This window comes from Brassica napus, chromosome C3, assembly GCF_020379485.1.
Source record: "Brassica napus cultivar Da-Ae chromosome C3, Da-Ae, whole genome shotgun sequence".
In the NCBI taxonomy this organism is placed as follows: Eukaryota; Viridiplantae; Streptophyta; class Magnoliopsida; order Brassicales; family Brassicaceae; genus Brassica; species Brassica napus.
The window spans coordinates 57970622-57993190 of NC_063446.1; the positions used below are offsets into that span (position 1 = coordinate 57970622).

The 22569-nt window shown below is 38.1% G+C and overlaps 2 protein-coding genes across 2 annotated transcripts; one reads left to right on the forward strand and one right to left on the reverse strand.

The window, feature by feature from the left end:
• Window positions 1–13071: 13071 nt before the first annotated feature.
• On the reverse strand, window positions 13072–19142 carry LOC106361611 (probable LRR receptor-like serine/threonine-protein kinase RFK1). Its single transcript, XM_013801385.3, has 24 exons — window positions 18846–19142; window positions 18169–18343; window positions 17936–18007; window positions 17761–17829; window positions 17610–17681; window positions 17350–17421; window positions 17168–17239; window positions 16997–17068; window positions 16844–16915; window positions 16686–16757; window positions 16536–16607; window positions 16369–16437; window positions 16225–16290; window positions 16084–16146; window positions 15959–16003; window positions 15824–15867; window positions 15320–15708; window positions 15054–15249; window positions 14826–14972; window positions 14609–14727; window positions 14314–14524; window positions 13987–14224; window positions 13744–13894; window positions 13072–13663 (listed from the first exon to the last, which is right to left on the reverse strand). The coding sequence occupies exons 1-24, from the start codon at window positions 18961–18963 to the stop codon at window positions 13295–13297; spliced, it is 3045 nt and encodes a 1014-aa protein (XP_013656839.1). The 5' UTR covers window positions 18964–19142; the 3' UTR covers window positions 13072–13294.
• Window positions 19143–20491: 1349 nt separating this feature from the next.
• LOC106361610 (seipin-2-like) lies at window positions 20492–22385 on the forward strand. The gene is made up of 2 exons (XM_013801384.3): window positions 20492–21671; window positions 21745–22385. The coding sequence occupies exons 1-2, from the start codon at window positions 20601–20603 to the stop codon at window positions 22210–22212; spliced, it is 1539 nt and encodes a 512-aa protein (XP_013656838.1). The 5' UTR covers window positions 20492–20600; the 3' UTR covers window positions 22213–22385.
• Window positions 22386–22569: the final 184 nt, after the last annotated feature.

The window sequence follows — 22569 nt, forward strand, 5'->3', positions numbered from 1 at the left end:
TCCTAAATCACACCCTATCTCAAATCACATTCCTCAGCAAAATCCTATTCAAATTATAAATATTTGAAAAAAATAGGAAAATGAGAAGATATTAGAAATCATGTGGGCGAGACTTACGTATTATAATTGCTGGAAGTCTTGCCACATGTTAATCTGGTATTTTTCTCCTTTTCCTTTTTTTCTAGTTTTTACACTACGAGGTATTTACGACGATTTCTGCTTACGTGATATTTACGACGATTTTATCCTACGTGGTCTTTACGACGATTTGTGCTTACGTGGAATTAACGAGTGTTTTGTTTAAATCCTTTTATGTGGTGTTTACGTCGATTTCTGCTTACGTGGAATTAACGAGTATTATGTTTAAATCCCTAAAATCCGAAACTTCTAAACCCCAAACCCCAAACCCCAAACCCCAAACCCCAAACCCTAAACCCCAAACCCCAAACCCCAAACCCCAAACCCCAAACCCCAAACCTCAAACCCCGAAACCTCTAAACCCCAAACCCCAAACCCCAAACCCCAAACCCCAAACCTGAAACCCCAAACCCCAAACCCCAAACTCCATATTCCTTATTTTCATATATTCCAAACTCCATCTTTATTTTTAAATTTCGTCGTTATTTCCTCGTTGGCGTACGAGGTATTTACGACGATTGCTCATACGTGGTATTTACGACGATTTCTTATACGTGGTCTTTACGACGATTTGTGCTTATGTGGAATTAACGAGCCCCGCGTTCTTTATTTTTATATTTCGTCGTTATTTCCTCGTAGGCTTACGAGTCCTTAACGACGATTTGTGCTTACGTGGAATTAACGAGTGTTATGTTTAAATCCCTAGAATCCGAAACCCCAAACCCCATATTCCTTATTTTCTACTTCATATATTCCAAACCCCATCTTTATTTCCATTCCAAACCACAATTCCCACATTTGCTTATTCATAAAACAAACTCCCACATTACCTTATTCATAAAACAAACCCCACATTATCTTATTCATAAAACAAACTCTCTCATCTTATTCATAAAACAAATACATCAATCGGATACATCGACATTCTCGTCATCACTAGAAACATCATCATTTTCATTAAACTCGTCTTCAACAGCTTCGTCTGTGGCATCATTGGTAAGATCTTCGTACTCGTGATTATGCGGATCAATGAGAAGGATGTCATCAATTTCTTGTTCAGGTTCCTCGACTTCATGTATCTGTTCTTCTTGCAATGGTGGTTCTTCTCCACTGATGATTCGTCCTCGAGGTGTAACTTTGATCACTGCTAACCAATTTTTATTTGAATCTCTCATCCGAGGGTATGGAAGGAAGCTAACTTGGTCTGCTTGTGAAGCTAAGATGAAAGGCTCGAATTTGTTGTACCTTCGTCCACCGTTGACATCAACTACACCGAATTTGTTAGACCGAACACCTCTGTTGACGACGGGGTCGAACCATTCACATTTGAAGAGGACGCATTTCAGCTTCAGTATCCCTGGAAATTCGACTTCAATAATCTCCGTCAAGATCCCGTAGAAATCTGTTTCCCCTTTCACACATATTCCATAGTTACTGGTCGCCCGCTGTCTACCATACTCATATGTATGAAAAGTATAACCTCGTGTGAAATACATCTGTGATGTGGTGACCTTTACAAGTGGAGATTGAATTACTTCGTGTAACCACTTAGGATAATCTGCATCGTCGTCGTCATAATCAACCTGCAAAAATAAAGAGAATGTTAAAGATCATGTATTAAAAAAGAGTTTGAGTTAATACCTGATTCCGCAACCACTTAATGAAGTGTTGATCTTTCCTTTTGTCTACGTCACTTGTGGATATACCAGGAAATGTTTCTTCGACTTGAGAAACAAATAGGCTGTAAAATCACATTTTATAGGAATGAATTTCTCGCAATTATACAATTAATTATACTTATATGTGTTTCGAAGTGTCAATATATGTTACCTTTCAAAATAACACATCAATGGATCTTCACAATTGAGTAGAATATAGGTGTGTGAACTATGAGCATCTTGTTCACTCGACCACCAAACCTCTTTAGACTTCCCACCGAGTCGCCCAATCTGGCTAAAGATGTCTGGAACACCAGCAACTGCATATGTTGGCGCAACACCACCATCATCATATCTTCTTGGAGCTCTTCTCCGGGTACGTACTTTTGACGCAAAGTAGTACGATGTGAAGTGAGAAACTTCTTCCGTCAAACTTCCAGCAATTATAGAACCTTCAACTTTGGCGAGGTTCTTTGCTTTTCCCTTCAAATATTTCATGGCTCGCTCATACTGATACATCCATCCGTAATGTACAGGTCCACAAAGCAATGCCTCATATGGGAGGTGGACAGCTAGATGCTCCATGACGTCAAAAAATCCAGAAGGAAATATCTTCTCCAAGTTGCACAATAAGATGGGAATGTTCTCCTGTAGATGTTCCACAACTTCTTCTTTAAGAGTGCGTGTGCTCAGATCCCTGAAAAATGCTTCAATGCCTTTTATATTCCAAAGAAAATTAAACACATTGTTAGTCATATATTATTTTGTAAATTATTGTGATATAATACACTACGTACCTGCAAGTGCTTCATGTACGTTTGTTGGAAGTAGCTCCGCAAATGCAAAGGGCAGTAGTCGTTGCATAAAGACATGACAATCATGACTCTTCATCCCGAAGAACTTTTGACCGTTTTCAACACATCTAGAGAGATTCGAAACATACCCAGTTGAACAACACCGACTTTTTTTCTGAAGATAATATGAATATCGGAACGAGAACTTGTCCATTGCTTTTAATATGTAACTCGCTTCTTGAGCAAATATCCGGCAAGTCCAACCTCGATTTTATGTTGTCTTTTGTCTTCCCTAGGACATTCAATATTGTATTCATGATGTTCTTAAAGAAATTCTTCTCTATATGCATCACATCGAGGTTGTGGCGCAGAAGAAGATCCTTCCAATATGGCAACTCCCAAAATATACTCTTCTTGTGCCAGTTGTGATGAACACCATAAGAATCAGGCATATTACAAGGGACATGCCAATTACCACCCCAACGAACTGTTTCGTTAGCTCCGTAGTAGTCGATTTGCGCTTCAATTTGTTCTCCAGTTAGATATGGAGGAGGAGTGTCTCTCACAACCCTTTTGTGCCTAAACAAATTCTTGTTTCTTCGGTAAGGATGGCCAATGGGAAGAAATCGACGGTGACAATCAAACCAACTTGTCTTCCTACCATTCTTCAGTTGAAACGCATCTGTCGTTCCATTACAATATGGACAAGCTAATCTCCCATGTGTAGTCCATCCAGACAACATCCCATAGGCAGGAAAATCACTTATGGTCCACAAAAGCATCGCTCGCATCGTAAAATTCGTCTTCGTTGAACAGTCATACGTCCTCACCCCTGTTGACCACAAATCCTTCAACTCTTTTATCAGTGGTTGTAGGAAAACATCCAGGGACCTTTTTGGATGGTTCGGACCAGGTATTAATATGGTCAAGAATAGCAACTCCCGTTGCATGCACATCTCCGGTGGCAGGTTGTATGGTGTAAGAAAGACTGGCCACAATGAATATTGTCTCCCTGACATTCCGAACGGACTAAATCCATCTGTGCATAGTCCGAGATACACATTCCGGCTATTGCTAGCAAAATCCGGATGTACTTTGTTGAAATGTTTCCAGGCTCTTGCATCTGATGGATGAGTCATCTCACCATCCGTCTGAGTATGCTCGGCATGCCATCTCATCTTTCCAGCAGTCTGCTCTGATTGATACAATCTTTTCAATCTATCTGTAATTGGTAGGTACCACATCCTTTGGTACGGTACCCTATTACATCCCCGTCCTTGCGGCTTGAATCGTGCCTTCTTGCAGAATCGACATTCTTCTAGCTTCTCATCATCTCCCCAATAGATCATGCAGTTGTCGATGCAAACATCTATCATCTCCGAAGGCAACCCAAGACTATAAACCAGTTTCTGAATCTTATAATAAGAATCAGCAGACACAATGTCTTCCGGCAAATACTCTTTAAACAAGTCCGCCCATTCATTCATACAACTTTCAGGTAGATTGTGATCAGTTTTAATATTCATCATTCTAGCAGCTAGCGACAATTTAGAGAGACCTTCTCTACAACCACTGTAAAGTAGTTAGTGGTTGATTCGCCGCGTTTAACATTTCGTAAAACTTTTTTGCATCTATATTAGGTTCTTCATCTTCATCATGAGCTATGAATGCATCAGCTACCATATCATGAACCCTATCATAATCTACCATCTCCTCCTGATGGTAACTATGTTCATTATGCAAATGATGATCAACCGGTTCTTTTTCCTGAAAATTGCTATTGCTATTACTACTAGTAGCTTCATTCTGATCATAATTAAAACCTTCTCCATGTTGAAACCAGATATAGTAATTTGGCGTGAAACCTCTATTTATTAAATGCTTCCAAACATTTTCACGGTTTGTCAGTTTCGAATTGTTGCATTTCCAACAAGGACAGAACATCTTACCACTTTCTTGGGCGAGCGGTGTTGAATCTGCTTGATGCATAAATGTCTCCAGACCCGCAAGGTATTCTTTCGTCACTCTCCCGTTAGCATATCTATGCATATACATCCACTTCCGCAACTCGTAAATAGTCCCGGAGCCAGCCATTTTTTTTCTTTCACGTTTTTTGTTGTTGGTGTGTTTAAAATGATGTTCAAACATCCATATTTCTAGAAAATTTCGAATCTGGTAGTTGTAATTTTCCTATGAATTTACGACGAAAATTAATTAGGTGGCAAAAAAAAACGTGTAACACCTACAAAGTTGGTGGATTCAAATTTTCCTCGCTAAATACACGTAAACTATTTCCTCGTAAATAACACGCAAAGTTTACGTCGTATTTACGAGGAAATAGTTTTTCCTCGTAAAATACTCGTCAAATTACATCCACTTTACGACGAAACACTTTTGTCGTTACGTTACGAGGAAATAACGATGACTTTAGTTTTCCACGTAAGTTCCTCGTAAAATCGACGTAAATTTACGAGGATTGTTTTTCCTCGTTAAATGTCCTCGTTAAGCATGTGTTTTCTTGTAGTGTTACTCTAATTAACTAACAAAACTCAACGGACTAATACTCATTTGAGGTGATGAATATATCTAAAGATTTAAGCAAAAATCATCAGTAATCCAACAGACTTACCATAAAGGTCACCCTTAGAGTCACAGTTGGCCTTAAACTCCTCATAGCCGTGGAACCTGAACCTATCATCTGGAATTGGTACCGGAGGGTTCTCAAGAACCGATAAAACAGAATTCTAGGTGAATGAGACGGTAGCGATATGATCAACAACCGATATTGAACTTTCCTTCAGGACCCGAAGAAGTTGCTCAGCTTATACACCACTCCATCTGTCAGATCAAAGGTCCCGACCCGTCCGGCTGGAACAAAACCTTGAATAGCAGTCCCCTGTAGATAATATCAAAGCATCGATTAATATAAATACCATCTCAATCGAGCAATACTAAACCTATAGAAAAAATTAAAAAAAAAAATTGAGACAGACCTCTCCATTGATAAGGAGCATCTCTTGTCCAATGAGGGTTTTCGTGAGTGGATTTCGAGCCTCCCAGAAGTGAATCAGACGAAACCTCAACTCCGCTTCGCGTGGGCCGAATGAAACATCTCGGAAGAACATGACTTGGTCTGCATGCGCGGAGGAGAGAGTGGTAGCTGATGTGTCGAGTTTTAACCCGATTATCTAACTGCAAGTGCACAGTAAAGTACGCAGTAGTAATGCGGGATCGAATCCACAGGGACCGATGATCACACGTAGAGTTGCAGACAAGTTAATAGCTACAGCGAACAAAGATATAATTTTGATGGTTTTTATTTAATTTTCTTTAGTGTCACAAAACATAAACAAGCTGTAAAAAGATGATTTAAACGATTTGAAAACTATTTTAAAACAAACGTTGGGCATTGGGAATTCTCAGGGATTTCTTTTTAATCAAGATACAATTAATGGCAGACACAGGGATATATTAAGAACCGTCTAGAACTCAAACACGATATTAGAATTAACCTACTTCCGTAGCGCTAATTCTCTATGTTATAGAAATCTCCACACTAACTTCCGCTGAGTTTCAATTTCTAAACAAGCATTAAGAACAGGTTCAATATGTTCACAAAGCGCAATAACATCAACTTCCGAGGGTTAAGGACACTTTGCTCATCTAAAGTATTTTCGGAAATTCAAACAATCACTTTCGGTGCATCAAACAATCTGAAATCATGAACTAAGTGATCAATTCAGTTCAAGCAGTAAGAAATCCATTAGATGAAGAACCAAAACGTAATCCCTTAGTCTACACACGTTTTATGAATCAAAACATCAAGAAATCCCCTATGAGAACCCCTAAACCCAACTAGATGACTACTCACACATAACTAAGCAAGAACAACACGATTTTAATGAAGAAAACATGATAAGATTGTATTAAAACAGAGGAAAGGTTCAGAAGATCTTCTCCAAATGGTTTTGAGATGAACTCCTTTACAAATCTTCACAAATCACACAAAACAAGTACAAAACTCTCAAATCTCTCTCAAGAACTTGTAAATCTCCTTCTTGGTCGTCCCTGGTCTTTTCTTAGTCTCAAAAGTCGAGTTTTTTCGTCTATTATTGAGGGGAGTGGGTAAAAAGGAGTGAAAAGCTCGTTTGTGCGTGTGGAGCCCGTAGAGCGTGGGATCGGTCGATCCACATGGACCGGATCGGTCGATCTAGTGCATGAAAGCGTGGGATCGGTCGATCCACATGTACCGGATCGGTCAATCTCACGTCCTGTGCGATCAATACTTCTCATTCGGTCCATTGTTCGGTCCATCTTGCTTCTGAATAAATCCCGAATGCATTCTTTTCTTGCAAGCTATCTAGTAACCTGCATATTACACTTAAGAACACCAAAACGCATCAAATAGACCAAAACATTAATTAAAACCGACCATTTAATTTCTCCAAAACGAGTTTAAAACCGTTAAAAACACGGAATATCAGTAGCAACGTTTGGTCTCACCGGAATGGTAGATGAAACAGCAGTCTTCACAATCGCGAAGGAAGCAATGGACTTCCCATTTGGTTTCACAGTAGCAGAGGAGGCGATGATCTTCTTGCCGGTCTTGCGGTCACTGGAGTCGGGGGAGTCGCCGGTGGGTTCCATCGGGATGAATTTCTTAGTTTTTTTTTTCTGAGAGAATGATTTCGATGGAGACATAAGATAAGAAAAGAGATCTATAAATAGAAAAATTGAAAGGAAGGTGAAAAGAAGCCATTGAATGAGTTGAAACAAAGTCTTGATTAGAGCAATTAGTGATGAAGTTAATCGGCTAAACGGATTTGCAGAGAAGGGGAAAGGAAGAGGTGGAATTCGAAAGGTAGGGGAAGAAGGAACTTAGGTTACGCCGTCTTTGCGTCTCTGAAACACGAACACAATACATGTGGGCCGAAATAAACGGAAGCCCAAACTAAGCGGGTCGCAAAATACACCTAAAGCCCAACTTGAACCAACTCATTGCTGACATGGCCGAACGCTGCTTTCTTACTGGATGAATTTCCAGTCCGACGTGGACCATCTCAGAAGGCTTAATATTTGCCTTTTAGTATAGTTTAGATGACTAGGAAAGATCACTGACTTTATCATCTTTTGAGTTTTGGTTTTCCACGACACTGAGTCCCTAACTAATCAAGCTTTAATAAAGATACAAATAAAAATCACGGTAAATGGACTAATTGTTGTGAAAGTAATTGAAAAGTCTATTTTTATTCATAACATAGAGGTTCCTTATATATGAGATTACACCATCATAGATAAATGGAAAGATTACAAATTATAATCTCTTGGTTATGAGCCATTCACAATCTGGTTCATAATACTCCCCCTTGGATGCCATAACCATTTAGAGCTTGTAATGTGCTTTAATGTTGCCTCATTAAAACCTTACCAGGAAAACTCAATTGGGACAAAACCATGGTGAAAGAAAAAGAGTACAACACACATTACTCCCCCTGATTCGGACATTACTGAAGGTCCCTTGGACCTCTCCAATTTTCTGCAATCCGTGGGTGATAAAGATCTTGGACAGAATAGGCTTCGTCCTCGAACATGATAGTTGGTTCTTCTTTACCATCGGCCATGTCACAATCTGATCGAACATATTTAGTCATCGACCTCAAATACACACACATGAAATCTTGGATGATGTTGCTGTGATATGCGTGTACCACCATGTATAAAACATAACTTGTCTGAAAACAAATCAACAAAACCAAATAACCCCTCTTTGGGCTTGTTAGTATAAAATAAACCAAAATCAAAGGCTTCTTCATCGTCCTTCTTATGGACCAATCAGATCAGTATCTAAAACAAGACTTTTGCATCGTCCATCTCAGGACTAAATGGACTTCTTTATCGTCCACCTTTGGACTGAATTGATCAGTGTCCAAAACAAGTGATCTCACGCCCATGTACTAGGTAATGGGTGAGACTGGTCCATATTAAATCTCTTGAGTACCCTTTTCTGTATATACTATTTGATGCACAAGGATTTCATTGTTAATGTACTCAAGCTGTAACCTCAAACAAAACTTTGTTTTCCAAGATCTTTCATCTCAAACTCTTTCTTGAGATATTCAACTGTTTGGGAAATTGTATCCAGAGGTTCCTAGGATATTCAGATCATATATTTTGATGATTATCAATATTGTTCTCGAGAACTTGCTGTTCTTTCAGCTCAATACCCTCTAGTACTTTCATTATCCAGTGGACCATATAAATATGCAGTCACTACATCAATTTGCTGCAAGTCTAATTTTCTCTTTTATATAGCCAGACTTATGAGAAATCTAAAAGTAGTTGCATTCACCACATGGGAGTATGTCTCCTCATAATCTATTACTGGTCTTTGTGAGAATCCTTTTGCAACATCAGCTTTATATCGCACGATTTCTATTCCTCACAAGACCCATTTATATCCATTGGTTTTAACATCATATGGCGTCTTAATCATATGGCCAAATACGCATTTCTTCTTTAAACTATTTAACCCCACGTTTCCATTCAATCCAATTTGTTCTACGAGTGTGCACTCTTATATTGACGTGGGTTCATGATCCTCGCTTATATTCATAAATTCAAGTGCTACCTTGTATGCAAATAATCCATCTTATGTCGACATTCCTTATTGGTTCCATTATGTTCCAGACATGATATAATCGATTGAGATTCATTATTATCAGGACCTTTAATACTTTGCAGCTTGGCGTCCCAAGCTACATTGTTTGGTACATGTACCTTAGAGCCGGCCGGCCTTATCTCCATGTCTGGGATGGTTTCCTTAGTAACCTCGGATTTGGATTTTGATTATCATTCTCTGCACCTTTCTTTTGTTTCCGAGGATTCTTATCTTTTGGAACCTATTTGGTCTACCACGTTTCATACGTTGTCTAGACTCTGTAGCAACTGGATTGTGTCTCTTCTTGGACATCAAATTCGTTGGTGCTTTACAAGCTGGTTTATATATGAATTAGTCATTCTTTTTCGGGTCAGCAAATGTGTCTGGCATTTGATTAGATAGCTTTGTAAATATATAATCTTTGGACGTCTATTTCACATTCTTTAGTCCGAGGATCTTGCCAAGAAATTGATGGTTGATTCCATTCTATTTCTTTTACCATTCTTTTACCAGTTTTATTATTTTTCTCCTCCTGGTCTTAAAATAATCTGTGTACCTGGCCTCAAATATAATCACCCATAGTTGGCTCAAGGTACTTTATTATTGTGGGAGAATCATATTCAACATATATCTTCATCCTTCTTTTGAGGTCCCATCTTAGTTCTCTGTGGTAGAGCAATTAGTACATAGACAGCACATCCAAATGTCTTATGATGGGGTATGTCTGGCTCTTGACCCGTTAATAATTATGATAGGGGATATCTATGCTCACTAAATGGCCTGATGCGTATTAACTTAGGTGCATGTAAATTTCGTGTGGCCCAAGCTGTGAATGGGAGTTTTGACCTCATAAGTTATGGTCTTTCAATCAGCTATTTGCGTTTTAAAAGATTTCGGCCAAGCCGTTCTTGGTACGGACATGTATCACAGAATTGTCCACACTTACCCCCATGGACATACCATAATCATTTAAACGCTTGGGACATGTATTCACCAGTATTATCTAGACATATAGTCTTTATTATGAAAAAGGGGCTTGTAGCCATTTTACTGATGATGGCCTAATAAGTTTCCCTTGTGTACATGCTACACTCGTAAGATTCTTTGGGATAACTCTTCTTATCTTTTAATGTGTGCCTTTTGAATATCAATTTTTGCATCATGTTTGGACCAGGGTGGCCAATCCGGTTGTGCCATAAAGTGTATATTTTTGCAGGCTTTTAGCCTCTATCATACTGATCTATGGATAGTCTAGGTCGGTAGAGAATGTAGGTATAGTCTTTAGGACTTATTATGGCCTTGGGCGATTTTATACATATATCTGAAGGAACTCTTTGTTTCCTTCGCCCATTTTTTCAATATGGAAACCATTCATTCTTATATCTTTAAAACTCAATAGGCTGCTCTTGCTCTTAGAGCTGGGTGAATATAAGGCATCACTGATTTCTAGATGCATACCCTTAGGCAATAATATATTAGTCTAGCCATAGTCTTCTTTCAGACTGGCGATACCTGCTTTAATACTTATATTGGCGTTTTTCAGTGTACTCATATAGAAAAATCATTCATTCATTTAATCTAAGCAGACAATGTAATAGAAATAAATTCAAGGAGATAAAAATCAGAGAAAGCATACAAGCAAAGCAATCACACAAGTTTGATGTCGAAATCAGATTATCAACTTGATTCTTTTAGGCAATCATAAATCTCATATTCCATAAGATCATCTTGATCATGTTCGAAATTATTTTCACCATCTTTATAGACCAAGTGGGTTTCAGGATTCTTCCCTTTCAGACTCTCTTTGATAGAGGTCACAAAAATGTTTGGGAGTCCTTCAAATCTTAGCCCAATGGTTCCCCATTCAACATCTATGGCAAACTGATTTGGTCGAGCTTTGTGGTTTAAAGGATATACCACGGCCACTGCCTTGACCATGGCTCAAATTGGGTTGATACCCATGGCCTCTGCCATAGTGATTTCCACGGCCAAATGTGTTATAGTGGCCATGACCACGTCCTTTCCACCCTCCACGGCCATGGCCGTGTGATATATCATTCTGGACGTGGTTACTTTTTTTTTTCTTCTGCGGCCTTATTGGTATCAGGTAATGGGGTTAATCCAAGAGGTCTCAATTCACTGTTTCTCATCAGTAATCCATTATTTTGCCCAGCTAGCAATAGACTCATCCACAGACTTATAGTCCTGGATTCTGGGATTCCTCCAATCAAATAGGGCATTTGGTAATAACACCGTTCTTTGGTAATCATATCTCGATTTTTTAACTCTGTCCAAAGGTCTAGAGGATTCTCTATAGTCAGATACTGATCTTTGAGATTCTTAATAAGATGATGGCTAATAATTAATATTGCCATGTACCAATCTTTCTCATTTGGCATTATCACCTTTTGTGATTCATTCACCAAGTCCTTTGACTTTAGGATAAACTCAGTATCCAGTGCTCATTTCAAATAATTATCTCCTGAGAGATTTAGGGCAGCAAAATCCAAGTTGATTTTCGACATCTCAAATCATATATCAATCAATTTTAGATCTCATAAAATATTTAACATACGGCCATAAACAAGATATGCTATCAAGTCAATACATTTCTAATAAGCAAACAAGCCACACGGCCAAAAGTGATATAATGCAATAAGGCCACACGGCCAAAGTGATATATGATGCATAATAAGTCATACAGATTTATCAAGCAAGGGTATCGACCAAACAAGCAATTTCTATATGTTTTCATGCGGCCATATGGTTATAATGCAAACCTAGCATACTGATTCTATATGTACAGGAGTAATATTAAAACATTCAATCAAGGTTTAGCAATTAATCAATCAGTTTCAGGTATGAGATTTAGCTAGACTAACAATCAAATTCAATTAGGTTTTATCAAGACTAGCAATTAGATCAATAATCAAAAATAATCAAACGGATTCAAGCATTACACAATTTAGGGTTTCGATCCAAAAATAGGGTTTCAATTCGAAATTAGGGTTTTATTAACCAATCAGCTTCTAGCAAATAATCTTAAACCTCAGAACAGTTTATTATATCATGAAACTATCAACCTAGTATAATATGAAACCTCAAAAACATTCAATTCGGATTATGCAATACATGGATTCTATTTTAGGGCTTATCAATTCGAATTAGGGTTTATATTATAACAGATTCTAACATGCAATATTAAAATTCAAATCATTCAATCGGGTTATAAAACTATCAATCCTAACTCACACGGATTTAAACCTCAAAGAAACATTCAATCAATCAAATAAAACAATCCATGCACACGTAATTTAGGGTTTACAGATTTTAGGGTTTCACTTTGAACATTAGTTCATTCGATTATGGGTTCTTAGAGTTTATGTATACCTTAAACCTTTGATGGGTTGAATGGACCACCAAGAGAATGAGCTTACGTGGACTGGTACAAACTGGAATCTTACGCGGACTGGTCCAAACTGTTTCCTTGCAGTCCGCGAGCTTAGGTTGAGCTGATCGGGACCGTTGGTACGCGAGCTGATACTTGCAGTCAAAGAACTCATAGATCTGAAACAATTTGATCACGGACTGGAACAGGTTGATCGTACAATCTGGAATAGTTGAGGCGTACTGAAACTTGCAAAGATCAGTCCACAAATCGATCTTGTTGAGATCAGTGGTCGAATACAGATCAGGGTCATGATCAAAGAGAGGTGATCGATAGAGATTAGGGTTTTACCAATGGATAGAGATTTAGGGTTTATGGTCGATATTTTAGCTTAGAGTTTTAAAGATCAATCGTGCTGATAACGTGTTGTGAAAGTAATGGAAAAGTCTATCTTTATTCATAACATAGATGTTCCTTATATAGGAGATTACACCGTCATAAATAAATGGAAAGATTATAAATCATAATCTCTTGGTTATGAGCCATTCACAATCTGGTTCATAATACTAATCGTGTAATAAACGTCCAAACCATTTTACATAATTAAAGTCAGATAATTTACAAAATATAGTGAGAAGACAGCAAATTGGAAACCTCTTCAAGGCACTGACTCATCTTGCTTTCTTTCTTGTCCAGCCACATAAGTATCAGAAGAAGAAGAAGGATAACTATTAAGAGAAAACTGAGTCTTACTGCTGTTCTCCTCCATGCCTTTCCTTACATCTTTGAACGCCTTAAACCTTATATCCCCTGACTTCCTGCTTGCTCCCGGGGTTGGTTCCGGTACTGGATAGTGACCTTCCAGCATACCAACCACCTCCGACATTATAGGACGATCTGACGCAGAAGCGCTTGTGCACACTAGAGCCACTTTAATTAACGTTTCTGCTTCTTTCTTGTCCACTTCAGGTCTCAATCTCTCATCCACAACTTGCATCAAGTCCCCGGAATCTTCACACTCCATAGCCTACAGATATACATCAAAAGGGTTTATGAAAAAAACAGCTTGAATAAGCAACTGAAAACTTGGGATCAGATTATAATTACCCATTCCAAAAGGCAGACTTCATCTCCTGCCGCCATGAAACTACTATTGTTTATGCCAGCGACTATCTCCAGAACCAAGACACCGTAGCTGTAGACATCTGCTTTGAAAGATAAGTAACCCCACAGTGCGTACTCTGGTGCCATGTACCCTCTGCAGAAGTTCACATGTTTCTTATGGTTAACAAACAAACAGTAACTGTAATGAAAAACAAAACAAGAAAGCGGTCTCAGCTCAGGCCTTACATAGTCCCAGCGACTTTGGTGCTGACGTGTGTATGCTCCTCTTCATCAAGCCTAGCCAATCCGAAATCAGATATCTTGGGAGTTAGATCCTTGTCCAGTAAAATATTAGTGGCCTTGATGTCTCTGTGTACAAACTTCAACGGTGATTCCTCATGGAGAAACGCTAGACCTTTTGCAATCCCACAGCAAATCTTAAACCTTGTAGGCCAGTCCAGTGGAATCTGTTTATGCTTTGGACCTAAAACATTGCAAAAACAAACACCATTTTCTTTAAAGCATCAAAAAAGCTTTTGGAAACCAAAAAAAAAAAAGAAGAAGAATACTCACTGAATAAGGCTTGAGCTAAACTGTTGTTTTCCATGTATTCATACACCAGCAACAGCTGAGACCGCTCAACGCAGAAGCCATGAAGCTTGACTAGGTTCGGATGTTGTAGACAAGAAATTGCGCCAATCTCGTTTAGAAACTCTCTGTTCCCTTGTCTTGATTTAGATGAGAGCTGCTTAACTGCTACAACTCTTCCATCTGATAACACACCCTGCAAAAAAAAAGAGGAGATTCTATTATCAGCATGCACTGCACTATATTAACAATAATCAATCTCATCATAGCGATCTTTTACCTTAAACACAGCACCAAAACCACCTTCTCCAATCTTGTTGGCTGGATTGAAATCATCTGTAGCAAATTTGATTTGCCTTAACGTAAACGTTCCAGATGGCAACTCTTCTTCATTGGGATCTGTGGAAAAAAACTTCATAAGAAACCGTACTCTGGTCTATATTATCAAGTACATATCAAAAGAAAAAGAGAATGATAAGAAGGCAACGATCAATCACCTTTTCGTTGCTGCCAACATTTTGGAAGGCAGCCAAAAAACCAAAGGACACCCAGTATAAAGATAATAAGACATATGGATCCAAGTCCAATTGCAATTTTTGCTCCCAGACTCATTCCACTTCCGGGGGATGCACACGGCTTAGAATCTGGACATTGAAGGTATTATTACTATTAAAAGAAACTACTGTAGTGATCATTAATGCTTTCTGATATATTAAGAAAGCTACCTGAAACTATGGAAATAGCCGATATGAGAGGACCATACACCCCTCTAGTGGGAATCCTGGTGGTTCCTTTACCAGCCCAACTCAACCGGATAGCTAAAAAATGGTTAGTGACATTGACAGTAAATGGTTTGGTTATAGGTTTTTGAGCTCCCTTTGCTTCATCCATGATATTGAAGTCCTTTAACACTAGTTTCTCCTGCAGAAAATAAGGCGTTAGAAAAAGAACAATAAATTTAATTTTCACCAGGTGAGAACAAAAGGCTAACCTGAATGTAAATGTCGAACACACGCCTCCCAAGCCGGTTATAAGTTTCATCATTGGTGAATCTTATCTCAGCAAAGTCTAAGTTCACAGTGTATTTTCCATTTTCCAAGCAGGCATGGAAGTAAGTGAGAGATACTGGAGCTATTCGTGCTGATTTGTACAGATCAGACAGGTTAGATGTCGGAACAAAGACAGTGAATCTAGTGTTTTGGAAATTGTTGTCGTCCATGTAGTCCCCTGTGCTGCTGAATCCCCAATAATCATTACGCTTCAGATAATACTTAGCAGCACCACCTTCAGCTTCTCCATCTCCTTGATATAAGATTTTGGTTTTGTTTTGCTTCAATGTTAGATCGCTTCCACCACAGTTTACATGGAGACAGCTCGAATCTACAATGATAATAAGACAGTAGATAACAATGTCTATAGTGTGTACTTTAAGGTGAGAGACTATTGTGAAACGATCTTATCATCACTAGTCCTTTAAGTAGGTAAGTGTACTTACATCGAGGACATTTGAAATCGTCAATGCAAGGCAGAACTTTGCTCCTACGAAAACATCAATTGGTAATGGCATTTTAACATTTTGAGACAAACACGGAATCAAGATGCTAAAGATGATCAGAGGAAAGGACCTTACGATTCTTTTGTCGAAGTGCTTTGAAACAAGTTTAGATTCAGATTCCTAAAACAAGAATCTCAGTTAAAAAAGCCAATTATGTAGACCGAGAAGATCAAAGAAGAAAACAATGACAGTATCCTCACATGTTTGGACGACAAGAACGACTCTCAGAACTCTGCCACTTGAGGTTATTATACGAAAGATCTCTGCAGCAACAAGCGAATTGGCATCAGAATGGAGATGTAATGCTATACAAAACTTTGGATTCACAGAAATATACATACACAGTGATTCCATCCCTTAGTAATTCAGTTGGAACATCTCCCTCGAGCCTATTCCCAGCCAAAATTCTGCAAACAAAAGTAAGCTAATAATTGTAATTCAAAGTAAGATAGAATGAATATTTAACATATACAATTTTCACTTACAAAAACCGTAGTTTTTCTGCATGCGCAAACGATGGAATGGTTCCAGGCAACTTGTTAAAACTCAAATCCCTACCCCCACAAACACCGCAAATAAGAATTAATCAATGTTTCATGTACAGACACTCTTCATTTACTTTAACTAACTGAGACTTGATAGACATGCTTACAGAGTCTCCAGATTCTTGAAATTCGATAGATAGTCAGGTATTTGTCCAGCAAGGTTACAGTTCTTCAATACCCTATAATATAAAACAAACAAGGATTAGATTAAAAATAAGAGATGGATGGAACAGCTTCAAGAAAGGAATCTAACTTACAGCTTTGAAATTTCTGTCGAGTTCCGTAAGTAAGGGAATGGTTGGACTGGGCCACCTATATCACTTATCCTCCTGACAACAATTAGGTCGTTGTAATAAAAGCTTCATCAGCATTACTATAGATGAAAACAAACTAAGTTTATGGAGAACAAACTCACAGATTTTTAAGATTGTTCAGAACTGAGATGGCAGATGGGATTGGACCTGTGAGACCAGATGCAACTATTTCTCTACAAGGAATAAAAGAGAATGACATCAATGAGTGTTAAGAAGATAAAATAAAGAAAAGAGTTTCAGAAGAAAGATGTTACAGTCTCTGGAGTTCTTTCCAGTTTTGTATGTAACTAGGTATCGTTCCATTGAGTTGGAGATCGTTAATCCTGCTGCATTGTGCCAAAAAAAAAACAGCAGATGAACAAAAGGGAACCAAACCAACATAATAAGTAATTAAGTTGGAAGAAAAATGAGAACAGAAGATTTACAAATCTGTCATATTCTGTAGTTTAGATAATGAAGCTGGCAAATTTCCCGTCAAATTGTTGGAGGAAAGCATCCTGTAAGAGATGAAAGCACAAGAAAGATCTCATCAAATTCAGAAGAAGAAAAAAACACAATGAACACTAACAAAATACAAAGAAACGGATAAGGAATCAGAAACTCCCACAGTGTTCCCAAGTTGACTAAGTTCCCAAGCTCCTGAGGAATGGTTCCAGAAAATGCATTTGACTCCAGATTCCTATACAAGAACCAGAACAAATAATAATATAACAGCACTTCTTTAGAGAAAGCTAAAAACATTTTCAGACGAGAAAGTGCACAGAAGCTTTTCAAACTGATCAGCTACGTACCTGAACGTTTCATTTAAATAAAAAACACCAAACCAATTGACTGAACCAAGAAGATAAACGGATGCTTGAAACTTACAAGAAAGTTAGTGACGTCAAGTTTCCCAACTCTTTTGGAATTTCCCCTGACAGCCGATTTACAAGAAGAGAGCTGCACAGAGATTATGTTACAGTTACAAGAACATTTAGAGACTAAAGCTAAACAACTAAGAGGGAAGGAATGTTCTTACATAATTGTTAAATTTGTAGTAAACCATTCAAGTGGTATAGTCCCGTTGAGGTAGTTGAGGGCAAAGTCTCTAAAACATAGAGCAAGAAACAGTGGTCAAAAGTAGCAGCGTTTATGAGTGAAGTTTTACTGTTTAGTACAAAGCAAGGTTGAGATACTTTAATGTGAGCACTTACATCTCCCGGAGTTTAGGAAGCTTAGTTATTTCAGGAGGAAGAGTTCCTGGGAGATTATGATCCTTGAACGCACTAAAGAACAAGCCAAAGATAAATTAGAAAATGATGATGACAACTAACAACAGTGCACATAACCATAATGCCTTGGAGGTCCTTTCAAGTGGAAAGATAATCAAGGACATAGACACAAATAAAGAAAGAAAGTTAATGAAGAGTGTCTTGAGTATACTTACATTTTCACAACATGACAATCAGTTTCGTTGGTGGGACTGCATTCACACTCAATTACTTGCTCAGCTGACGGAGGAGGAGTCTCTGTAAGCCCCACTTTTTCGACCGTACAACTTTCAGCATCGAATTTCCAGTACTTGGAGCCCAGTGTGGTAGCGATTTGCTGCAGAGCATCGACTAAGAACACAGAAGTAAAACAGCATAAGACACCCATCAGGGTGATTTATTGAACAAAAACACAATGATTATATAACTCTTTTAACATTATCAATGAGTCCAACAAATCATGAAAAGTAACATCAATAATACAATTTATCCACACCAAAGCTATATATATATATATATGAATATTATCCACTTAAGAGTTCTAATATTGAGATATGACAAGCTCTTTCTCAAGGAAACTCAAACAGAAAAAAAAAAAAAAACAATCAAAAGATGATTTAATAAACAGAAATTGACTTAATCACCCAATCAACACCTGCAGATTTTGGATTAAACAACTTGAATTAAAAGAAAAACCCTACAAACCCCCAAACGTGTCCAAACAAATTCTGATAACCAAATTAAGAAAAAATAATCATATTTTTAAGCAATAAAAAACCCAGAAACTTTTTCATACATGGAAACTTTACCAACTGAAAGAAAATATAGAAAGATAGGAACTTTAAACACTTACCTTCGTCTTGGGGTAATTTGATAGCATTTATACTAAAAGATTTGAAGCAAATGATGGCAAAAACAGAGAATACGAAGATATTAATATCCTTCTTCTTCTTCTTCTTATCGGCAAACATTTGGTACAGAAGAGATGAAAACACAATATCTTTTGAGGAAAAGGCAGACGAGAGATCAGAGTCTCTTTCACAATGTAACGATTGTGTGGAAGATCTGAGATTTATGGGTTGGTTATGATGATGATTATTAGTGGTTTTTGTCGAATTATGACAAATCTACACATACGAACAGTGTTTTCAAACCTTTTTTTCTTACAATAATTAAGTCAAACTGTTTACCAAAAAAAAAACCAATATATAATTAAGTCAAATTTGAAAATTACAGAGATGAAATACAACGAAAAAAAATGGTAAAACCCCACCAAGATAAAAAGCACTGACACCCTTACAAAAGTTGAACAGAATCACTCACTGAAATAGTATTTTATTTAGAGATAGAAATCCTTTTCTCTGTGTGAATGGTGGGCGTAATCGAAGAGGTGATCTGTATATTTGCGCAAAAGATAAATAGATTCCAAAATAGTAAAAACACAATTATTTCATTTTTCTTTTTTTAGGTAGACCAATTATTCACTATGGGACAGTTGTGAAAACTAGTGTTGGTTTAAAGCAAAGTAGATTCTTTTTTAATTAGAAGAAGACAAATGGTGTTAAAAAAAAAGATATTTAAAATGAAATAGACATGTGACAGAACTATGGGTAAAGCCGTAAAAGGATAAGTAATTAGGTACTTGTCCAGTTGTCTTCTAATATCCCACTCTTTGTTTTGTTTATGCTTTTGACCATTTTAAGTAATTTTTTCATTAATAACAACAACACAGTTTGGGTTATCAAGTTGGATACAAAAACCTCCCCCAAAGGGTTAGTAAGTACCATTAGCGAGAGCTTACCATTAAAGCAAGGAGAAGAGAAGAGGGTAATTTTGAAGGATAAAACAAATAAAACCAAGATGTGAGCCGAAAACTTGATGACCAAGTACAAATCTTGAGCCTTTGAGAGGGGAAGAAGCCTGCACTACTAGGTTAATTACATGTTTGATTGAAAAGTCGGTCTCTCAACAAGTTGTGAGAAGTCCTGAGTTGCACTCCTTCCAAGTAGTATTAGAGAAAGTCTAGGCAAACTAGTTTGGTAATGAGCTTTAGATTATGTCTTCAAAGGCTGCTACATTAGATTATGTCTTCAAAGGCTGCTACAGAAGAAAAGAAAGATTTTTAAAATCAATATTTTAAATAACTAGAAGGTTATGGGTAAACTGAATTGAAATTTTAAACTAAACCGAAAAGAAAAAAAATCAAAGTAATCGATGTTTTTTTTAAAAAAAATGAAGTAATCGATGTTAACCAAAATTACTTAAACTACGTAAATTTTAACAAAAACCTGAAATTTTTAAATTAAAAAAAAAAAACCTGAAACTTCAATTCAGACAAAATTAACCAAATTTTAACCCAAATGAATTGAAATTTACTACTTAACAAACCGACAAGTTGAAGTTATTCGAACCCTCGAGCGAGCCTAGTAGAAACTGTCAAGTTCCACACTTCCTGATGTTTGGTTAAAATTAAAAATGTAGATCCGGTTAACAAATAATCCGGTTTGATGGTCCGGTCAGATTATCGGCCACAGCAATTTGTCAACGATTATGCTTGTCGTCACCGATGCCTTGAACTTCGTCAATCTCTTCTTCTCTGTTACGATCAATGGACTCCTCATCAAACCCTACCATCACCCACGACGACGAACTCGATCGATTCCTCGACGCGCCCGATGAATTCTACTACGATTGCATGCCCCCGACCCGTCGCCATTCCCACCGTCAATACTCGTCTCCCTCGGCTAATCCCTCCGCCGCGACTCTCCGTCGGAGAAATCACCGGAACTCGAATCGCTCCGATGTAGAAACGGAGCCGTCTTCCTCCTCTTCCAATGGATTCAAGCTCGATGACGTAATCGAATCAACCAAGGACCTAATTGACCTATCACCACCAGAGAAAGACGACGACTTTGCTGTAACTGATTCGGGTCAGGACCGGGTTGACCCGATTCAGGAAAGCGGAGAGAAAACAGAAGAATCCGTGGATGTAGCAGATTCGGATCGGGTTCAGGAAGGGGTTAGCTTGACCGAAGAATCAACGGTGACCACCGTAAGCGATGATCGGGAAGTTGACAATGCAAGATCATCACCACCGGAGCTCCATGAACCCAATCCAACGGATTGGTCTCTCCTTGGCTATTTGGTTGGGCTAGTATTCAAAGCAATCGAATTTCAATTCAATTTGTTCATCAGCCTTGTAAAGTATCCACCTTTGCTGCTCCACTGGTGCTTCCTCTTCTTTTTCGATCCCTTTAGCACCATTAGGCTTGGCAGACACTTTATAACGACAGTGATAACTAATAAGCTGAGCTGGTTCGATGATACCAAACGAGTGTTGAACGTTGCGTGCAAGTGTGGATGGGGTTTGTTTTGGGCTGTTTACGTAGGCGCTGTGTTGTTTGGCTTGTTGGTTTTGTCGCTTATGCTTGGTGGGTTTATGATCAACCGCGTAGCTGATAAACCGTTTGTACTCAAGGAGGTATTGAATTTCGATTACACTAAGAATAGTCCAGAAGCATTTGTGCCCATCACCTCGTGTGATGGTAGTTGCAAGGAGAGTAATGAAATGTTGAAGATCAGAGGGGTTCGAGCTATCCCTCGTGACCACAAGCTAGAGATCACTCTTTCGATGACGGTACCTGAGTCTGAGTATAATAAAAACCTCGGCATGTTTCAGGTATTGGAGTAAGCTATGTCTAACATTATGTTGATTCGTGTTTTGATATTGGATCCATGTGTGTTGTTAAAAGGTTCGAGTGGATTTTTTATCTGCGGATGGTCAAACGCTTAATAGCATAAGGCGTCCGTGCATGTTGAGATTCAGAAGCGAGCCTATCCGTCTAGTTCAGACATTCTTGAAAATGGTTCCGTTAGTTACAGGATACGTCTCCGAGATACAAACCTTGAGCTTGAAGCTGAAAGGCTTTGCGGAAAAGGACATTCCCACTGCTTGCTTAAAGGTAATGATCGAACAACGGGCTGAGTTTCGACCCGGTGCAGGTATTCCAGAGCTGTACGACGCATCCCTCTCGCTTGAATCGGATCTTCCTTTCTTCAAAAAGGTTATATGGAAATGGCGGAAGACTTTGTACGTATGGATCAGCATGAGTTTGTTCGTTATGGAGTTGCTTTTCGCGTTGGTTTGTTGCAGACCTCTGGTAATACCAAGAACACGAAGTAGAGACAGACCGCCTTCAAATTCGCCTGGAAGTGGATGATGTTGCTGTAAATCATGTTTTGTTACACTCGAAAACGGTACTTTCACTTCCTATGTTAACTTTAGCTTCTAAAAGTTCTTTAATTAAGTTGTAAATCTTATATGTGGTTTGGATTTAACGTATGTTCTTTAAAAACGAGTTTGATAAAGTAATATAACAAATGTGTTTGATAATGATTATTTAGTATCAAAGAGTAGGAGAGAACATGTTCATTTCATTATATGAAAATATAGTAAAGTAGTTGTTTCACTTTAACTATAATCCCATGAAAATCTCTGAGCCTCTGTTATTTGAAACACTTTCCTTAAACGTTCTGTCTTCACATTTACATGTTGCTGTCCATTGAGAGAACACAGA